Source organism: Thunnus thynnus, chromosome 9, assembly GCF_963924715.1.
Source record: "Thunnus thynnus chromosome 9, fThuThy2.1, whole genome shotgun sequence".
Taxonomy (NCBI): domain Eukaryota; kingdom Metazoa; phylum Chordata; class Actinopteri; order Scombriformes; family Scombridae; genus Thunnus; species Thunnus thynnus.
Genome location: NC_089525.1, coordinates 21,507,239 through 21,528,588, shown reverse-complemented (window position 1 = coordinate 21,528,588; position 21,350 = coordinate 21,507,239). Strand labels below are relative to the sequence as shown.

Genomic DNA, 21,350 nt, shown 5'->3' with positions numbered 1-21,350 from the left:
TCAAGACCGTACTCTTTAATTTACAGAGACCCAACAATTCCCCCATGAGCAAGCACTTGGCGACAGCGGTAAGGAAAAACTCCCCTTTAACGGGTAGAAACCTCAAGCAGACCCCGGCTCTTGGTGGGCGGCCATCTGCTTTGACCGGTTGGGTTGAGAGAGAGAAAGAGAGAGGGAAAGGGGGAGGGGGGACAGAAGAAAAACTATGTTATATCACAGTCTGATTTCTGCAGTATGGCACCGTAGTCTGAAGGTTTGCCAGGTTTTGAAGTCGTGATCAAAGCTGATGGATCGAAGTGCACCACTGAGGTGTTACCTGATAAAAATGTGTTCACACCAGGTAGATCACAAGCTGTACAGTATGTGCATAAATATGATGCACCGCATTAATAAATTAGCAATAACAGACTGTGGAGGTTTTACAGCAGTGCACTCATTGACCCAGAGTCAAGTCTATTTATATAACAATAATAATAATAACAGTCTTTATTTGTAGAGGATTTTACAAAAACAAAGTGCTTCACACAAGGCAACAAAGTAAAAACTTAAACTGTAAAATAGAAAAAATAGAAGGCATTACACTGGGCTATGCAGAATAATCATGCATCAGCTTCTACTCTACAACCTCCAGAGGCCATTTATCACTATTTGTGACAGGTGACATTTACACTACACATCATTTCACTCTATCAGAATGTAGGAAGGCCTTCTCTCCATGTAGGAAGAGAGTATCATTGGCTTGTGTTTATTTACACAGGTCTTATTAATAGCTTACCATTTTATCTATCATCATTTCTCACCTGGAGATGCAGAACTTATCAAACACTTTCTGCAGATAAGATTCATTTACACTTTCCATCCAATCCTGAGCTTGGAAAGTTAGTTTTCAGACTTTCTCATGGAGAATAATTTACAACAGATCCTAAAGGTCAATACTCAGTACTGTCAGAGAGCTCATTAAGGGCATGATTAATTTTAGTTGTATATGTTTTAGCAGTGTTGCTCTTCAATCAATCAAATTTTATTCATATAGCACCTTTCAAACAAATAATAAACAATAAAAGATGGGTAGTTAAGGTAATAATATATAAATAGTAAAAGATAATACAAGCAATCAAAATAAGTAATAAGTTAATAAAAGTTAAATTATGAAATACACAAAATAAATAGTTTAGTAAAATAGTAAAATGTCAATAAAAATAAAATTGAATAAATTAAATGATGATGATAAATAAAATAAGTATAAATAATAAAACCATAAAAATAATTTATATAAACGATTTTCTCAGGTCCTCTGGAGGACTGTTCCAGAGGCTCAGAGCGTAACGGCTGAAAGCATTATCACCGAAGGTTTTTGTTGTGCTTTGTGGAACAGCTAAAAGAGAAGAACCGGAGGATCTCAGGGGCCTTCACGGTTCATAAACCTAAAGCATTTCAGAGAGGTAGTCTAGTGCAAGGCCATGTAGAGCCTTATAAACTAATAAAAGAATTTTAAAATCTATACGAAAACTAACACGTAACCAATGTGAAGACTTTAAAATAGGCTTAATGTGTGCTCTCCTCCTGCTCTTTGTCAGCATACATACAATAGTCTAGCCTGCTATAGTTATGTGTCAGTCTCTCTGTGTTGCTCAGAGAGAGAAATTACCTCACTTTGGAGATGTTCTTCAAATGATAAAATGCTGTTTTTGTGACACCCCGCACATGAGCCTTGAGATTAAAATCACTCTTGATTTCTTTCTTCTTGGCTTAGGTTGAGTCCTAGTGTGTTTAGTTTGGAGGCCAGTTTCTTTTTCTGAACCTTTTTTGATGATCTGTTTCATTATTAATAATCTGTTTTATACTGGTTGAGCTGTAAAAAAAATTCTGTGACATCCAGGCCTTTATATCTAAAATACTGTGAAAAAGTGAGTCAATCGGCCCGGTGTCATCAGGAGACATGGTCATATAGAGCTGAGTGTCATCAGCATAGCTGTGGAAAGAGACGCTGTGCCTCCTGATGACACTGCCCAGGGGCAGCATGTACAAATTAAAAAGTAACAGCCCTAAAATTGATCCTTGTGGTACTCCACAGATAACCTCATAGTGTTTGGAGGAGTGATTATCTATAAATACAAAAAGATTTCTTCCGCAAAGATATAAGGTAAACCAGTTAAAAACAATTCCAGACAGGCCAACATGCTCACTTAATCTATCTACAAGAGTCTGGTGGTCCACAGTATCAAAAGCAGCACTCAGGTCAAATAGCAGCAGAACTGAAGGCTTGTTGCTGTCAAGATTTGTTCTGATATCATTCATTACTTTTAGCATGGCTGTCTCTGTGCTGTCATGCATCCTAAAACCTGACTGAAACATCTCTAATTTAGTGTTTGAGTTTAAAAATGTACTTAGCTGATTAAAAACTGTTTTTGTTTTTAATTTTAGAGAAACTTGAATAATGCATTGATGTTTCAATTAATATTTTATCTGATGTATCTATTTCTTTTCTTTTTTTTACTTCTTTTTTAATGTTGTTTGTTTTTATGATGTAAACTCGGTGCACTTGTAATAAAGGGCTCCTGTACCTCAATGTGTTCTTCCCGAGTGAACTCTGATAAAATAAAATAAGATAAAGATGTTTGTTAACGGACTAATGTATCTGTGCTGTAATAAATCTTCTGGTCATACACTGTTCCCCTTCCTCTGCTTCATCCTGCTCCTTATCATCCTCCTCCGTCTGCCTTCAGCTAAGTGGCAGTTGGCTTGAATACAAGGATTTAAAAATACAGCAAGCACAAATGTTTTCTATGGACATCTCCAAGGGATTACAAGGAGTTGACTACAATCTATAGATCTGCAGACACAGATGATCACGCATGCATTCATATGCAAAGATTAGACAAATACTCTCACATAGCCTTGTCCATGTTATGCAGAATAATACTGCTTGCATGACTGCAGCTTTGGCATCTTGCATTTTATCGGCGTATATTATTAAAATAAAAATAGTACAAAAGTGTTTTTATTTGATCAAAGATGGCTGGGCATCTTAGTGGGATATCTCTCACCCTCAGCTGCTGAGTTGCAACACAATGCTATGAAGAAATAAAAGGTTTAGCAACTCTGTAAGATAGAGGGGAAAAAACAGATGAGAGGTCAAATGATGATGAGGAGAAAAGAAATGTTACTGAGCGCCAAGATCTATCCTCAAAGCGACTGCTCATGATTCCTATCAGAGGGCCGCAGAGGTAGTGAGTGGTGGCAGGGGAGGAGGAGAGAGAGAAAGACAGAGAGAGAGAGGACAGTCGTGCACTTACTAGCAGGCACCCACACACAATCTCTCACCAGACACCCACACCCACTTTCTCACGTACGCTGCATATACATCGGAGCACCTGCTTTGTAGCCACTCTGTGTTGTGAATCTGTTCGTGACGGACTCTCAGCGCCAAGATGCCTTTCTATGGCTGGCTGTTGGCTCTATCTCTGGCAGCACTAACAGGTAAAAAGTTCCTATTTTTTTCCTAATTGATCTGTGTGCAGAAATGTCAAGTCTCTGCTCTCCGTGTGAAGACTTGTATTGAGCTACAGGGACGATCAATATTTCTATTTGCTTATGATAATGACAGAAGCTGTGAAGTGGTGTAAAAATTAAAAAAAAGAACAGGTCACTTGTAACAGTTTATTATAACAGGACTGCTTTGCAATTAAAATCAGTCTGATTGCATGTATTTAAAACCCTCCGTCTATACAAATATGTGGTCACATTGTCACATATAAAACACTCATCTCTTGCAAAGGGGGAATAACAAATTACCATCTGTTCTTTCTGTGTCCGTTGGTTTATTCACTTAGTAGATAAAGGCTCTGACTAATACTGTTGCCTTTTCCCCTGTTTAACAGATAATACACAGACATGATTACATTACACTACACTGACTAATTGCATGACTCCGTTGAGCTTGTCCAGAGTCCTTCATTTTGATCGACCTTTGAATGTTTTTGTCCAATCTGATTCTACAGATTGCTCTGACAGTCCCTGGGTCAGTATGTGCTGATCTGACAATGTGCTCACATACAGTAGCTCAGCTCAGTACACTACTTGGTGTCACTTGTCTCTTGTCAGCACGTGCTTCTCGTTTCAGGAAACACCATCCCTGCTGTTGCATATGAGTCGACTGAGAGGAACTGCTCTCTGTCCCCGCCGGTAAGATCAATGGAATCAATGGACGAGTGGGAGCAAGTGTGATCATGACAGGCTTATTATTTAATTACAGGCTTATTATCTAATTACATAAATGTCATAAAAAAGAAACGAGCCTCTCATGAAATGTGTTGCATGAGTTTTATACAGTTATGGTTAATTATTACTGCACAAGTTCAACAGTTAATGATTACAGTGGGAGATACAGAAAGGACTGATTCAGCAGCTCTTCAGGTTTTGATTAAATCTAAAGACTTTTCACGCTTTCTGTCTCTGTCTCTGTGTGTGTGTGTGTGTGTGTGTGTGTGTGGGTGTGTGTGTGTGTGTGTGTTACAGTACCTCCCCAGCACAGCAGTAAATACCACTCTTCGGCTGCAGGAGTTACGAGAGCAAATGGTTTCCTTGAATATCTTTGCCTACATTATCCCTGGCACCGACGCTCACCTGGTACATTTGCTGTCCATCATAATTAATTTAAAAGGGTTTAAACCTTGTGTTTGTGTGTGTGTTTGTGTTTTGTGATGCTCACATATTCTGTTTCTCCGTCAGAGTGAGTATATTGCACCACGTGATGCCAGGATGGCCTTCATGACCGGCTTTACAGGCTCCGCAGGTATAATCTTTTCCTGCCTCTTCGTTGTCGTCGTCGTCCTCCTCCTCCTCCTCCTCCTCCTCCCCATGACTCAACTCCCCACGTCTGAGTGCTGTGGTCATGCAGCTCCTCTACTTTCATCCCACATCCTCACTATAGAGCCTGCTCCTCGTTCAATTCAGTTTCATGGCTCTCACCGCATCGTTGCACTGCATCACTGCATCTTCTCGTTTATCAGCGCACTCCCTCGCGGAGTAACTTGACCAGTAAATCACGAGATCTGTTTCAAACACTAAGAATTAATGATCACACATAATTCTGTACTCAGCTTTTTCATAGATGGAAGAATAAAACAGATTACAATTCAGTAAAGTGCTGTTTACACGAAACTCCTCTTTCAAAGTCATATTTCCTGTCAATTGACTCATTTATCAGCTTTCTGCGGACCTCCATTAAGAATCAGACATACAGATCTGGATTCTGGGAAATACTGAGCTGTTGCTACTTGTTATAAGTGCATCTTTCTCATGTGAGGGCACAGCAGTGGAATAACAATGTACAAGATTACAAATTCTGATTATATATCCACCACACATCACCAGGTTGCAATCTCAATCTGTGTTTCCTCTTAACCTTCCTGTTTCCCCCAAACACACACATACATTTTTCACGATTGGCTGGCCCATCACGCATTGCTTGAAGTCAACTCTGACATTTATAGGCATTTGTAATTCACTGTCACTACTGGCTTCTCCATAACACAGCTTCTGTCCCGCCTCTCCCCAGGCACTGCCGTAGTTACTCAGACCAAGGCCGCGCTGTGGACAGACAGCCGTTACTGGGTTCAAGCTGAGAGACAGATGGACTGCAACTGGGAACTGGAAAAAGATGGTGGGCATGGTCATATTGTTGTTACTTGTTATGACAATGCAGGTCATATGGATTCCAGTCAAATCTTTGTGGTTTTGATGTTGTTGAGTAAAAATAGCTTCACAAATGCTGAGCCTATCATTACAGGATTCACATGATAAAAATAGTTCACAAACGAGCTAAACTCAGTGAATGTTCTGTCTTTCTGTACACTCGTAACACAGAACATGTGATGCTGGTGTTCACATATTTATAACACTCTGCACTTAACATGAAGCAGCTTTTGTTGCAGTGAAAGGCTAACTTAGTAAGTTTAAGCACGTTCATGTAGAGAAATAATAATTTTAACAAAACAGAGGCAGAAATGAGAATAAACAAAACACTGCAAATAAATAAATTGCAAGCAAATTAATCAACATGTTTTCCAATTTCACAACACACACTGTATGTGGTGTAAAATGCACAGCAAAAACAGTAAGAAAAATACTGAAACACTCTGGGACATCCAGATGGCCTGAGGTTGAGTCATGAACATAAATAAAATGGAAACAGATTTGAGTCAAAAACAAGAGAATTCCCAAGCAACCAAGTAAAACACTTATAAATTTGTCAATGTCATATGTTCAAAAACAAGTGAGCAGTTTTCATTTTATGTTTGAATGCGTCATTGGCGATATCGGCTACACCAAGCTTTAGCGTTTTATAAGACACTTGCAACGTTTCTACATTTCCCTGTTTTATGCCACATGTGTGTTTATAATTTGCTTGTTTTGTCTGTTTTCTTAAAGGTTAAGGTTGGTGAAATTCTATATCTTTTTTTATTATCATCAAATCTTTCAATGGAAAGTCCAAAACCAACAGTGAACTGATCCCACAACCATATTTTACTTGTGCAGCCAAAGTCTGACATATTTCATCCGTTGCTGTGCGAAAACTATTAAAAACACATCAGTGAGCCACACTGTTGCACAGGCTGTGTGTAATTGTAATATTTCTATATTACAGTGAACATGAGCACTGTAGTTTATTATGACTCCGTCGCACATAAATACTCACTTGCTCATTAATTGTGTATTAATCCACAGCTCAAAATAACAAATGCAGTATTTACTCCTGTTTGAGTAGCAATTGCTAAAACATACAGTGGCCAGCTGTTTCAGGAAAATACCTATTAGAAAATAAAACTATATATTTGTGACCTGTTTTTAAAGATCTTCAGGAACCAGTGGGTTTGGGTTTTGGGAACCACAGAGAAGGAAAGAGAAGGGAAGTCGGAAAGTATTGAGAGACGAGTTTAGATCTTTTCATTGGATGTCTAGACACTAAGACAACAACACCAGTCTTATACTTTACTTGAAAAGAAACTCTCTTGAATCATTAACTCCTGTCACCTTGTGAGAAAATACAGGCCAGAAAGTGACCTTTCATTGTGTGTAAATGTAATGATTTATATAATTTGTAAATTATTGCTTTCATATTTTGCACATTGCACCTTCAAACCTTCACATTTGCAATAGTTTAGCCAAAAAGTGCTTATGTTTTCTTTAACATGCTGATCACATTGATAGAAACTGTAGTGTACAAAATGTTACTGCAGTTTAGTGAAACTGACATATGCTGAAGGTCTAATCTTTTAGTCCACATTTTGATACAAAGCAATTTCTACTCATTTGGTTTAATACACATCCAACTGGCATTTTGAATGTTGTTATGAGGTATCACGATATTCACCACAGGTAGCCCAGCTGGTTTTTGTTCTGTCACATCCTCTAAAGTCAATAGTAACTTGACTACAGTCTGTCATGTGTGATGTTCTCCAGTGTCCATCAGCAGCGTGGCAGAGTGGCTCATCTCTGAGGTCCCATCGGGTGGCAAGATCGGCTTTGATCCCTTCCTCTTCTCCCTCAGTGAGTCTCTGTTCTGTCTCCGTCCTGTCAGTCCAGGTTAACATCAATAAAGTGCTCGTCAAACTAAGATGGAAAATTATTGACACAGCCTCCAGACGCCATGCAGACTGTTTACTTGTGAACGATTCGGTTCAGTATCATCTAATCATCTGCAATTTCCTCCATTAGAAAAGCAGGAGGAGTACAGCATCAATCTGGAGTCAAGCAACCGCAGCATGATGTCCATTCCTAATAACCTGGTCGACAAAGTGTGGAAGGAAAGGCCACCCATCCCACCTGAAAAACTCACGCGCCTGCCAGACAGAGTCATACGTGAGTTTCTGGATATGTGTGTGTGAGCTTGTGTCTCTACTGTCGTCTGCTAGTCTGCCTGTGTGGTACCCTTTATCTATGTGCTGATAAATACTTGAAAACTGGACAGAAAGCACTAAGCGGCTCCACAAACACAGCCATAAACAGCTCATTCATGTTTTTATGGCTGACTGACAGATCAAATACTAACTCAGAGGGAATGGAAAAGGCTATGGGGCTATAAGGAAGTCGTCTGGACTTGTTTGGGCCTAATTAGTCTTTATGGTCAAAGAAAGGACAAATGGAGAGCATCATAAACCTAATGGTCTGTGTGTGCTTGTGTTTGTGTGTGTATGTTTGTGTATAATCTTGATAAAGGTGTTTAAGTACTTTGAAATGCTGTCTCATATGGCTTGGATATAATCGCTTGTGTTCATATTTGGAAGTCTGGGTTGAGTCCATAAAGTGATAAGCAGTGTGCAGACGACAAGAATGTCAATGAAAAGGGCTAACTTGCTAAAAAAAAAACACTGTTGTGTGTAGCAGGGGGCATCACATTTAGAGAGGGAGTGCTGCTATTAACTTCCTTAGGAGACAGTCAAATGAGCATTAAGTGTTTGCCGTGTGGACGTAAATAAAAGTCAAATGTGTGTGTGTGTGTGTGTCCACAGAAAGGTCCTGGCAGATGAAAGTGGAGCACATACGGCATCAGATGAGGGACAATCCTTATGAGCCCACAGCTCTTCTGCTGTCAGCGCTCGATGAAACAGCCTGTAAGTAACTCAAACTTTGCCAAAGAAACTAAACAAAATTGTTTTCCTTGAACCACTGATGAATTCACCGGAAAAAGCAGTTAATATGAGCCTCTTATACAGTCCAGACGGTATTTGGTAAGTATTTGAACAGTTGGACACATTTTTTGTTCTTCAGACTGTTTCCCACACAGTCTTTTCCACACAGACACAAACCTACTCAAATTATAGCTGCAACTTGGCACTTTAATATAATATCTATTACTTTATTTCAGATTAAATGTGCTGAAGCACAGAGCCTGAAGAACAAATAAATGTAATAAATATATTCATTTCAGATCAGTGTCTTGTTGAACATGTAGCTCCTCACCATCATCAGTATAATTAAAATTTCCTCTCAAGACAATCAGTTAATAGTGTTGAGCTTGACTTAAAGGACCAGTGTGTAGAATTTAGTGGCATCTAGTGGAACAGACAAGAATCATTGTGTTTTCGTCACCTTAGAAAGAGCTTTTTATATCTACATAGAGAGCAGGTCCTCTTCTACGGAGCCCGCCATGTTGCATCGCCATGTTTCTACAGTAGCCCAGAAGAGAAAAAACAAACACTGGCTTGGAGAGGGGTATTCAGTTTGTTGCAATCTGCAGCCTCACCACCTAGATGGCACTAAATCCTACACACTGGTCCTTTAAACATGCAGAACTTCATCCCATAATGAGAATCACTACAAAAAGAAAAACATGTCAAATCATTTTAAACAAAATTTGTTCCTTTTTGTTGCCTTTAAAAACGTACAGTAACATTATCATATGAGCATACCTAAATTATTGCTAAAATTATGATCAGTAATTGAAAAGGATCTGGAAAAGAAAACCTGGATTTTGTAACGGTTTTGAAATAGGGTGCAGTTTTCCTAAAAATGAAGTAAATGAGAAGTGAAGTACAATCCTGAAAATGTTCAAACATTGCAAAGTAAAAAGACTCATATCATATAAAAAGATTCAAGGAGGCAAAAAGATTCAGTTTAGATTTATTTTTTTTAAAATAAGTGTTGATAATGTTTTTTAAAGATGATAATAATAATGCTATAATGACTTGAATTTATCTGTTCACTTAACTTTATTATTCATTACTATTGACAACAATCTGATTATTCAACTGATTTGAATTTTAGACTGGACTTTCAGTTCATCACCTTGTAAATGAACAGTGAATTATTCAAAAGCATCTACTTCATAACGCACACAGAAAGACTGTAGAGGACGCTGACCTCTGATTTCAGAACTTGTGAGTCTCTGTCCAGCGACAGGGACGCACTGAAAGTTACGTATGTCAGACACAAGCATTAGATGCAAACAATGCACCTTGGCTCAGGTGGATCTAGCAGATGATGTAAATGAATGTAGCTCACACTCAGGGGTGGTGCTTTTTTTTTGTTTGTTTTTTAGGGCTGTTTAATCTGCGCGGCAACGACATCCCATACAATCCCTTCTTCTACTCCTACACACTGCTGACAATGGAGGAGATCTGGTAAATCCATTTTTCAGGGATTATAAATGAACGTCCTTTCAGATTATCTTCTTTATGTGTCTGTTTCTCTCATTACATATGCTCAATACAAATCTATTGTCAGTGGTTCTTGAGTTTTACTTCTTGTACGTTTTCTTCTGTCACACCTCCACATCTACCAGGCTCTTTTTACACGTGGACAGAGTGACGGAGGAATTGAAGGTGTACCTGAATTCCTCCTGTAATGGATCCCTCTGCGTGAAGCTACAAAGCTACGACTCTGTCCGAGATGTCCTCCAGACCTACGTGGCCAAGCCGGGGGTCAAAGTGTGGGTCGGTACAGAGTACACAAACTACGCACTTTATGAGGTTATCACACCACAGGTATGTCTGCTGGCTTTTGTCATGATATACTGTTCATCATTTTATTCTCTATCTGTGTTTTAAAATAAAAATCTGTCAACATGTACATGCAGTATAAGGATTTTTTGTGTTGCTGTATTGCTGCTGTATTAAAGGAGCACCATGTGTCCCTGCTGGGATCTTTAAAGCTGCACTAATCAATATTTTCATATTAAAAATGGATCAAATGACTACGAGTAACATGAGACTCTGCAGTCACTTAGCACTTTTTTGATTTTAACCCACAACTTTATTGTTTTGGTTTGGTCTCAGCGCTCTCATCAATGTCCAGCAGCAGCAGGCAGATGATTTTAGAGATAATAAAGCTCTGATAAACTGGTTGTACGATACCTGTCGAGCGCCAAACAGCTGACAGACAAAGTTAACGACTAGCTGGTGAACAAAGTGGAACATTTAGCAGCTAAAGAGTTACTCATGAGTTGATGGAGACTGAAATAGAGCTAAAGCGAGAGTGAATATTGGACTTACTTTTGTCCAGAAACACGATTCCAAATGAATGAATGATACACGGACGTGTTAACAGGCAGCTGCTTGCTAACACGTAGGTCACAACAACATTTATAAGGTGTTATGTTTATGTTTTGGGTTAGGGTTAAAAATCAATTTATTTAGGTTTAAGATCATTTAAATAAGTCAAGTTAATTCATTTGTAGATCATCAAGCTGCATATGTGAAAAGAAGTTCATGTTTTAACAAACCACAATTATGTTGCAACATCATCAATCACTTTCCCTGAGCTGCCAGCAACTAATAAACAATTTATTCCTCTACAACAGCTGTAATCCATCTAGTGTTTGGAAGTACATGCATGCAAAAAGGTGAATAGTATTATAGTTCATATTTTTTTGCATTAATTATTTTTGTTTCTCTGCATCATGTAGGAGAAACTAATGACAACCTCCTATTCTCCTGTGCTGACGGCTAAAGCTGTGAAAGATGAGACTGAGCAGCAAATTTTGAGGGATGCTCATGTATGTCATCTACACACACACACACACACACACACACACACACACACAGACACACACTCCAAGACACACATGTTGCCTACATACACACACATAATTACAAACTCTTGTTATGTTCTGTGAAGCTTAAATAACAAAAAACAGATGTAAGCCTCTAAGCCTTTAATGTGAAAGCATTATTATTCCAGGAATTCATTTATCAGTCTTGGCTGTCAAACCAGCAGGACATTATGAATGGTTTTCATTGAGCGCTCGAACACTTCAGTGAACACACAACTTCACACATTTGTCACCCTGTCCAAAGATGTCTGAGCTGCCGTGCAACATGTCATGTGAAGTTTCAGTCTGTATGTTTTATGTAGTTGTGATTGATGCTGAGAGTACGTTAGCTGACACTCGCCTCGTCACTGTGTCAATCTGTCTAGATAAGAGATGCAGTCGCGGTCGTCCAGCTGCTGATGTGGCTGGAGAAGGCTGTGCCCGAGGGGAAGGAGACTGAGCTGACTGCTGCAGCATATGTCGATAAATGTCGCAGGTGAGCACGCATGTGAGATACAGTATCTGCTGAACAGGAAGTCAGGAAGTCTATCATAAAGTAAAATAAAAGTAAATTGTTATTAATTTGATAAAAAATATGTGAAAGTCTAGTGATTAGAATACTGGAGTTATAATTACACTTCATATATATTCGGGTTTCATAGCTAATATGAACATCATTACAGCAAACAGAAGGACAGCAGAGGCCCAAGCTTCGAGACGATCTCTGCAAGCGGACCCAATGCTGCACTTGCCCATTACAGGTAAAATTAACTCTCACTGTTGCTCCTCTGACCTCATCTTTGTCATTTAGATCATATATCTCATCTTTGTTTTTCATGCAACAGTGTTTTTTCTGCCTTTCAATATAAGTTCTTAAATTGATTTTCTACCTCAGTTTTGTGTGTTAAAGACATCTCAGACATCTGAGATTTAAAGTGGAAATAGGCAACTTTTTTAGCTTTAATTTATTATTATGAAGTAAATATTGACTGCACAGTGTAATGGCTATAGAATAATGATACCATTGGTGTTTAGATTGGTTCCCTGTAAGCCTTGCTTTCACTACGCATTTCTGTCTGCCACCGGGTACAATCTCCCGGGAAAATGCATCAACCATTGTGCAAACAAAACAGAAAGAGGAGAGCACTTTTGTTTTCTCCGATAGCTATATCTCGTAATAATTTGGCAAAGTGGCAAACCTCTTTCTATTGTCTTATTGCTGTATGATAAATGTGGAATATTGCACAGGCAAATCTGATGTCATACTACTTATATCTGCGTACGCTATGTTTTAGTTTAATTGACTACCTGCATAAACTTGTCTTTAGCTAAGCTACCAGCCCTGCAGCCATAAAATACTGGATCAGTATCCAGTCAGGCTGATCTACTTGTTGAAAGTCGGTGGACAGAAAATATGTTATCACCATCTCTGTTGTTCAGTTTCTTTCATTTTGTAAAAACAAAACAAAAACAAAAACATACTACTATCTGCTTTCATGTCTCCATTATAGACTAAATGAATTAACAAATCCATGGTACAAGTGACAACGAGATATAACAAGTGTTCTGTCTGTGTAGCCAAAGCGTGATATATCTTGTTCCTCTGAGCCAAACAGCTCTACTGCTAAAATAAACAATTAAAGCACATCAATGAGCCACACTGTCACACTGGGTGACATATTCCTTCAGTGCCATGAGCATGTGTGCTGTAGTTTATTTTGTGCCAATCCTACATACACCATCCTGCTGCCTTAAATATTCACTACACAAATACACCTTTTGCTCCTGTTTGAATAACATTCGACAAGAATTACAATTCTCAGCTGTTTTAGGAAATTACTGAGCCTATTTTAATAGTAATAATAATAATAAATGACACTATATACTTATTTGTGAGACATTTTTAAAGATTTACAGGTCAGCAATAACATAAACTATATGTAACTAATGTGCTAAAATGTTGTAAACACTGATATGATCCTTAACGTGTCCTAAAGCCACCACAAAAGAGGTGCAGTGTTTCTATTGTTTCCTGTTTATCTGTTTTGCAGCCCATCAAAAGACACTAGCAGGAGGTTGACAGTTGATGAGATGTACCTGGTGGACTCTGGTGGCCAGTATCTGTGAGTAAAAACAAACTCTCACTCTCCAGTCACACCTCACATCAGTTGCATTTGAAATGAGTCATCCTGTCTGTCACCACAGAGACGGGACCACTGACATCACTCGGACAGTTCACTGGGGAACCCCGACAGCAATGCAAAAGGTAACACTGTGACTGTTTGAAGGGATATTTACATTTTTTTCCGTCAAAACATGAGAGATGATAGAGCATTTAATACCGCAGTTGATCAGCGGACTGTTATCTCTCCTCTGATACAAAAAACTGCTCCCACTGAATCTTTTCTTTATTAGCATTATTATAAAAGTCATGTTAAATTCTTTGCAGTAATATTAAATGTTAAATACTATATATTCTTTCACAAACCATTAATGTTACATAATCCAAAATATTCCTTTAAAATAAACCTCTCTACCATTAAACCATATGTCTCGCTTCACAGGAGGCCTTCACTCGAGTGCTCATGGGAAACATCGAGATATCTCGAACCATATTTCCTTCAGGAACAAGAGGTGGGAATAAAATTCATTTATTCATTCAAAGGTCAAAATGCAATTTTCAGTTTCTATCCTGAAACTTTTCCCAGTTTAACCACTAGAGAGCCCTGTTTCTCCACTTGCTGTTGTTGTTTGAGTAGATGTGTCTGCGTCTGTGTTTGACTCTATGTGTGGTGTTTGTCCGTCGACAGGTGTCAACATGGAGATGCTCGGCCGTCGGGCGCTGTGGGAGGTCGGCCTGAACTACGGCCACGGCACAGGACACGGTGTTGGAAACTACTTTGGAGTTCATGAGTGTACGGCCTTCTTTATTTTCCATGTTTTTCACAATTTACAACTCAGGTTTGAAATGTATCATTGTAGGGCTGCAACTAACGATTATTTTCACTATTGATTAATGTGACGATTATTTTCTCAATTAATTGATTAGTTGTTTGGCCTATAAAATGTCAGAAAATGCTGAAAATGTTGATCATTGTTTCCCAAAGCATAAACATCCTCAAATGTCTTCTCTTCTCCAGTTTACACTTCAGTTTACTGTCATAGAAGACTAAAGAAACCAGAAAATATTCACATTTGAGAATTACTCAAAACGATTAATCGATTATCAAAGTAGTTGGCTATTAATTTAATAGCTGGCAACTAATCCATTAATTGACTAATTGTTGAAGCTTTAATTTATTCTATACAGTAGTGATGATTTTATTGACCTATAATAACACAATTTAAAACAAAAATCCATCCTCTGAAATATATTTCAAATGCATAAATCATTCAACCATGGTGCCCAAGAGCATCATGATTGCGATGTTTGAGAGGCTGTTTGACATTTTACATCAAATTGACGTTAATAACTGAGAGGGAGAAAATTAAAAAGCTGACAAGTAATTTGCATGTTTGAGCACACATTTAATTTTCCAAGCAAACCGTCTTCTAATGTGATACTTACTTTGCTTGATTAAAAGAAGGTGAAAACCCCTGAATAATTTAGGAGAATGAGCCACAGGATGTAGTTCTTATCTTGAACAAAAATGAGCATTTTCCATTTAAATGGCAACGCACAGCATGATGGGTTGCAGGAACATATGGATGAATATTGATTTACAGTAAAACACCCAACTTCCATTAATAATAACATGTATAACAGTAAAAACAATGTAGAATGTATTCTAAGCTTTGTTTTCACTCACTCTGGCATATAATCTGTATTTTAATTATGTAATATTGCATTATATTTCCAGGGCCAGTTGGCTTTCAAGGCAACAACATTCCCTTCAGAGCAGGCATGTTTACGTCTATAGGTGAGATTTTTCTATAAGTTCACATCCTCTAAAAATAACCCAACACTAAATTCATTTTAAGGGAAATTAACTTTACATGTTGTACATTTAGTAGCAGTACATGTAGCTCAGAAAAAGTACTACATGTGATGTGAAAAAATATCTTCGTTTTTATCTCAGAACCTGGATATTACAAGGAGAATGACTTTGGGATCCGGATTGAAGATGTTGTAGTGATTGTACCCGCCCGAACAAAGGTAGCTACAGAGTGGTAGAAACCAAGTCAGAGCTCTGATCGTCTGTGATCATGTTATTAATTCATATGAGCAACGTGAGTTTGTTTCTTTGTGAATAACATCTGGCTCAATGTGCTTTTCTTTCACCTCAGTATGGTAATAACTACTTGACCTTTGACACCGTGTCGCTGGTTCCATATGACAGAAAACTGATTGACACCTCTCTTCTTAGCTCAGTACAGGTAAGGAATATAACTAATATTCAAAGTTCAAAGTATCTTTATTGTCCCTTACGGGGAAATTGGTTTGCAGCCAAGATATACAAAAACACACAAATCATACAAAAACACATAAAATATCAAAACACTGATGGACAGCAACAAACAACAGGACATAGTGGACAGAGTGATTTAAAGGAGTTCATTCAGCATCAAGATCAAAGTGCAGAAGTCACATGAGCAGTCTGTGCAAACAACAGTAAAATACTATCTACCATTTAACAATTGAAGGGCAGTAGAGACAGTGGAAACCTTATATCTCTTAGTCCTCATAACGGGCACCTTCAACCGATGACCTGAGGGTAACAGTTCAGACTCTGTCCAGATCTTCCAGAAGGGAAGTAGCCTTTCTGAACACCTGCCTAATATAAAATCCTGAAATCTTACCAGCTACTGTGGAATGTTTCCATAACTTGGGGACCCTCTGTTGCTGAAGAGATAATGTAAAAATAATATGAAAGATGCTGCACAGCTGTTCAGCACAGGTTTTAAGAACCTGGCAGCAGATATTGTCAGGCCCTGGACTCTTACCAGAGTTGGTGAGTCTGAAATGTTGAGTAAATCTTAAGTAAAAATCAGCCAACTGTCTATCTGAGTTAAAACCAGACAGAGCAATGTTCCTATTTCCTTTGTCATTAGACCATTACTGGTCCAGGCTTCCCTTAAATTGTTACTGCCCAGCTCAGCTTCTGTATATAGTATAAAATAGTATTTAGCTGCATAATTAACTTCCTGTTGAGATGATAATCAGAAGTTACCGGCAAATTCACCACTGTGTCTTTTTTAAAAGAGCTACTAAGAAGTGCTCACCTGAAATATTAATTAAATAACTGGCAACAAGCACAACAAGCGGTAATGAAAGTTTACTTCCCCCGCAGATATGATCAGTTTCCTGTTTTGATTTGTTAATACCTTTGGGTATAAGAGTGTGACACTGACTGGGTCTTTAATTTTCCTGCCCTATTAGTATTCATTTCCTCTTAAAATCCCCCTTTATGCTTGGGGTGAAGGTTCTCTGTAACTCAGTGACCAAAACATTCTTTAAGAAAACAAAACCACGTGTGAAAGCTACTTCTATATTTTTGTTCTTTTCATTTAAAGCAGAAGCTGTTACAGGAAAATATAGATCTGAGTGTGGTTGGTATACAGTGGTGGAAAGTAACTGAATACATTCACTCAACTACTGTACATGTAAAGTTTTGAAGTGCTAGTACTCTACCTGAGTATTTACATTTTATACTTCTACTCCACTTGATTTCAGATGCAAATATTGTTCCTTTTACTCCTTTTCATTTATCTGACAGCTGTAGTTACCACTTATTTTTCATATTGAAACTTTACATTAAAACCATATAAAATACAATGTATTGTGAAAGACTAAAGTGATTCCCAACCCAAAAACACATTTCAGGTGTCTCTGAGTCATCGACAGTTTCAACAAAGAGAGATTTCCCTTTTAAACCTTAGATTCAGATTATCAAATATGTCACAAAAAAGCAGAAATTTGAGAAGAGTCTCACAACCCCTAAACAGATAGTTTCATGTTATGATGACATCCTTTTCTCCTTATCACAAGATACTAAATTATTCCGTTTTAACGAGAAACTTTCCTTGTAGTAACAACATACCACTTTATCTTGTTATATCACAAAATGTTCTTGTTATCTCAAAAAATGATCATATCTAATTAAAAAACAAACTTTTCTCATTATAACATGATAAGTTGGTAAGTAACTTCCATATGTCGTTAAAACAAGAAAAAGATCCAGTTGATGTCCATAGATACAATCAGCTTTTTATGTATGGTGGCTGCAATATGCTGCTGTATTAAACTACCTGTATATAACTGTATATAAAGTAGTTAAAATAAGTTACACCTTGACCAATAAAATGCTACATACATGTTGAATAGCAACAATAACTTAAAAATGTAAAACCATGACAATCTGTCTAGCACAGGGGCCACATTTTTGCAGACGAGTACTTACATTTGGTACTTTAAGTACATTTAGCTAATAATACTTTACTTTTACGAGGAGTTGTATTGGAGTATTTTTACATTGTAGTATTGTTACTTTTACTTGAGTCAACAATATGAGTAGTTTTTCCATCACTGTCAGCATAGCCATGATGATTTATGTTTTAAAAGTGGTCCAAGTATTGATCCCTGTGGAACACCGTATTTGACCGTAGAACATGAAGATACATTATTGTGATATATTTCTATGTGTTTTTGGAATAACTTGGAGAAGAGTTCATCTGATGTAGCTGGAATATTAAACATAATCTGTAGGCTTTTATGTTTCATCATCTTTTGGCCTGACTTTCATTGAGAGTTGTCTCCTCTCCCTCCAGCTGCAATGGCTGAATACATACTACGAGACGATCCGAAGGCTGTTGGGTCCTGAGCTGGACAAACAGGGACTACACACGGAGAAGGAGTGGATGCTCCTAAACACAGAGCCCTTCACAGAGACTGAATCCTCTGCGTCTGTCTGTTCCTCCTCTCTGACCCTCATGGCTCTTGCCGTCGCTCTCCTCCACAACATCGTCTGAGGAGCTCCTCTCTCCATCTCTCCTGCACTCACTCCACTCACAGCAGACTTGCACATTAATGTTACTCCTATGCAGTCTCTACTGACAACAATGCAGCTATACCAGTTCGAGAGATGCACTGCAATGTAGCGTTTTGTTGGGTTTTTTTTTAATTAAAGGATATATCTGTTTAATAATTCAATTAGATGGGTAAATGTCTGATATTGTGGTGTTCAAAGTGTTCAAAAATAATATTTTATGTGATTTTTAATGTGTTAAGTTTTGAGTTTTTAAACTGGACATTTGTATGACCAGCTGATATAATTTCTATTTTATTAAAGTAACTCTCTTTTAAAGCCACTGAGGACTTGTTTTTTATTGTCATAGTTCTACTTCTGCAACAATTAAACAACTAAACTCAGTGGTTGAAACTAAATAAGTACTCAAGTACAGTATAATTTGTAAGTACAAATTTGAGTTACTTCTACTTTACTTGAGTATTTCCATTTGATGTTACTTTATACTTTGACTCTACTAAATATTAGAGGAAAACATTGTACTTTGTACTCTACTACATTTATATGCCAAGTTACTTTGGAAATGCTGATTTTTCACACAGAGCAAATTTTTAAAATATGATTAAATTCTACAGATTAAAACTCCCAGTAGTATATAAAGTACATATCATATAATAATGATTCCACTAAGGGCAAGTGTGCACAACTGAGCATGTTTACATGCACACGAGTATCCTGGTTTTGATCATATTCTGGAAATGACGTTCACATGGAACATGAGAAACCTGGTTGTTTATATCACTGTTTACATGATTTTAACAGTACCCAGGTTGTTGAGAAACCTGGATCGGATGTATGGTGTTTACATGCGCAACACATAACGGGGATACCCCAAAAACCTGATAATAACCATGCAGCAGTGGAAGTACTCAGATCTTTTACTTAAATAATAATAGCAATACCACAATGAAAAAATAAGTGAAAGTCCTGCATTCAAAATCTTACTTTAGTAAAAATATATTGTCAGCAAAATGTACTTAAAGTATCAAGAGTAAAAGAACTCATTATGCAAAATGTCCCAATTTAGAGTGAATTTATCACACATAGTTGTATATATGTGTACATGTAGGTGGCATTTTAATGTTGGCCTGGTAGACCTGTTGAACAGTCTAACCTATGATAATGCATATTTAACAAACTGATCATGTGATTTACATATAAAATATTGATCTGAAAAGGAAACTAGTAACTATAGCTGTGAAATAAATAAAAAGTATGATATTTCCTTTTGAAATGTTGTGGAGTAGAAGTATAAAATAGGACAATGGAAATACTCAAGTAAAGTACAATTACCTCATAATTGTACTTAAGTACAGTACTTGAGTAAATGTATTCAGTTGGTGTTTGTATTAGTGTCATATATAATTATTTAGATAAGAATAATCAATTTGGAGGTCTTGAGCAACATTTTATCATCTTTTCAGCTCCTTTAACCAGTCACAGAGTAGTGAGGTCATATGGTAGCTGCAACCTGATTGGTCCTCCAGTTTACATTCCCAGCACTGATTGGTTCTTTGCAGATGGAACCTTACAGCACCAAGTTTGAGATTGATTTTTCAGGCAGAACCTCCTCTTATCTCAAATTTTAGAGCCAATAATGCAGAAAACAAAAAAACAAACAAAGTTTAAACAGTTTGAATGTAGGATTTCTTCTTGTAACAGAGTATTCTCACACCGCAGTACTGCAGTCTGAATATTTCTTCCACCACTTTTTGACCTCATTTCCCCGTCCTTCACCGTGTCAGATAACTGGACTCATTTAAACAGCCGCGAGCAGATCTTAAAGTCGACTTCTTCCACATGCAAAGAGTACGTTTCCTCGCAGACAGCCAGTTGCCTGGCAACAATTCTGTCAGCACGTCTTGAAGGTGTGAATTTGCTGAGAGCACATCACACCCTGCATGTGCGTGCTGTCAAACATGAGCATCATTAAAAGCCCATGCAGAAACATGTCACACAGAAAGGCGGATAGGTTTCAGAGAGGGCATATTCATCCATATCCGCTCTGTGTTGGGCTTGTGGTGAAGTGGCCATGAAAAAGAGGAACAAGAATTATGAGATCATTATTCTCTCTACTTTTCTTGCTCAGTTACTGTTAAATATTCATATTTTTTACAGGCAGTCACAAAACTGGAACTCACTTGAAAAAACATTGTTGTAGTTTTACTGGAGGTGAAAAACTCCACAGGGTACCTTTAAGTACTGTATTTAAGTACACTTTTGAGGTATTTTACTCAAGTATGTCCACTTTCTGCTATTTTGTACTTGTACTCCAGTACATTTCAGGGGGGAAATACTGTACTTTTTACTCCACTACATTTATCTGACTGACTACTAGATAAAGAATTTACATTGAACATATGATCCATTTTTAAATGTACATATGAGATTGCTAGTAGTAGTATATTAAGTTAATCAAAGTAGCACCACACTGACAACCTACAACACCAAATTGCTTCTTATGCATAATTTATCAGTAGTAATAATTGAATAATATATATAAATAAATATTAATAACATTCTGAAAGAGGTCTCTCTGCATGATGAGTCACTTTTGATACTTTAAGCATATTTTACTGTAAATACTGCTGCACATTTACTTTTCATTTTCAATGCAGAACTTTTATGTATTTTATGGTGTATTATTGACACTTTTACTTGAGTATGATCTTAGCCTTCAGTGAACAGTCTGTGAAATCAGAATTTTGTTTATCTTTGTCTGTCTGCAAAATCTGCAGGACGATCATACCTTCTTGCCAACCTTCAGTAGAGTGACAGGAAACTAAAATAGG

General features: G+C 37.6%; 1 protein-coding gene across 1 annotated transcript; it reads left to right on the top strand.

The window, feature by feature from the left end:
• The first annotated feature begins 3,269 nt into the window (after positions 1–3,269).
• Positions 3,270–18,841, top strand: xpnpep2 (X-prolyl aminopeptidase (aminopeptidase P) 2, membrane-bound). Its single transcript, XM_067599676.1, has 21 exons — positions 3,270–3,480; positions 4,124–4,185; positions 4,519–4,629; positions 4,732–4,795; positions 5,561–5,665; positions 7,465–7,551; positions 7,720–7,863; positions 8,514–8,615; positions 10,043–10,124; positions 10,286–10,487; positions 11,408–11,497; positions 11,920–12,029; positions 12,217–12,294; positions 13,585–13,656; positions 13,739–13,799; positions 14,098–14,167; positions 14,344–14,448; positions 15,394–15,453; positions 15,613–15,689; positions 15,821–15,910; positions 18,302–18,841. Exons 1-21 carry the CDS (start codon positions 3,432–3,434, stop codon positions 18,500–18,502), a joined length of 2,022 nt encoding a protein of 673 aa, XP_067455777.1. The 5' UTR covers positions 3,270–3,431; the 3' UTR covers positions 18,503–18,841.
• The last annotated feature ends 2,509 nt before the right edge of the window (positions 18,842–21,350 follow it).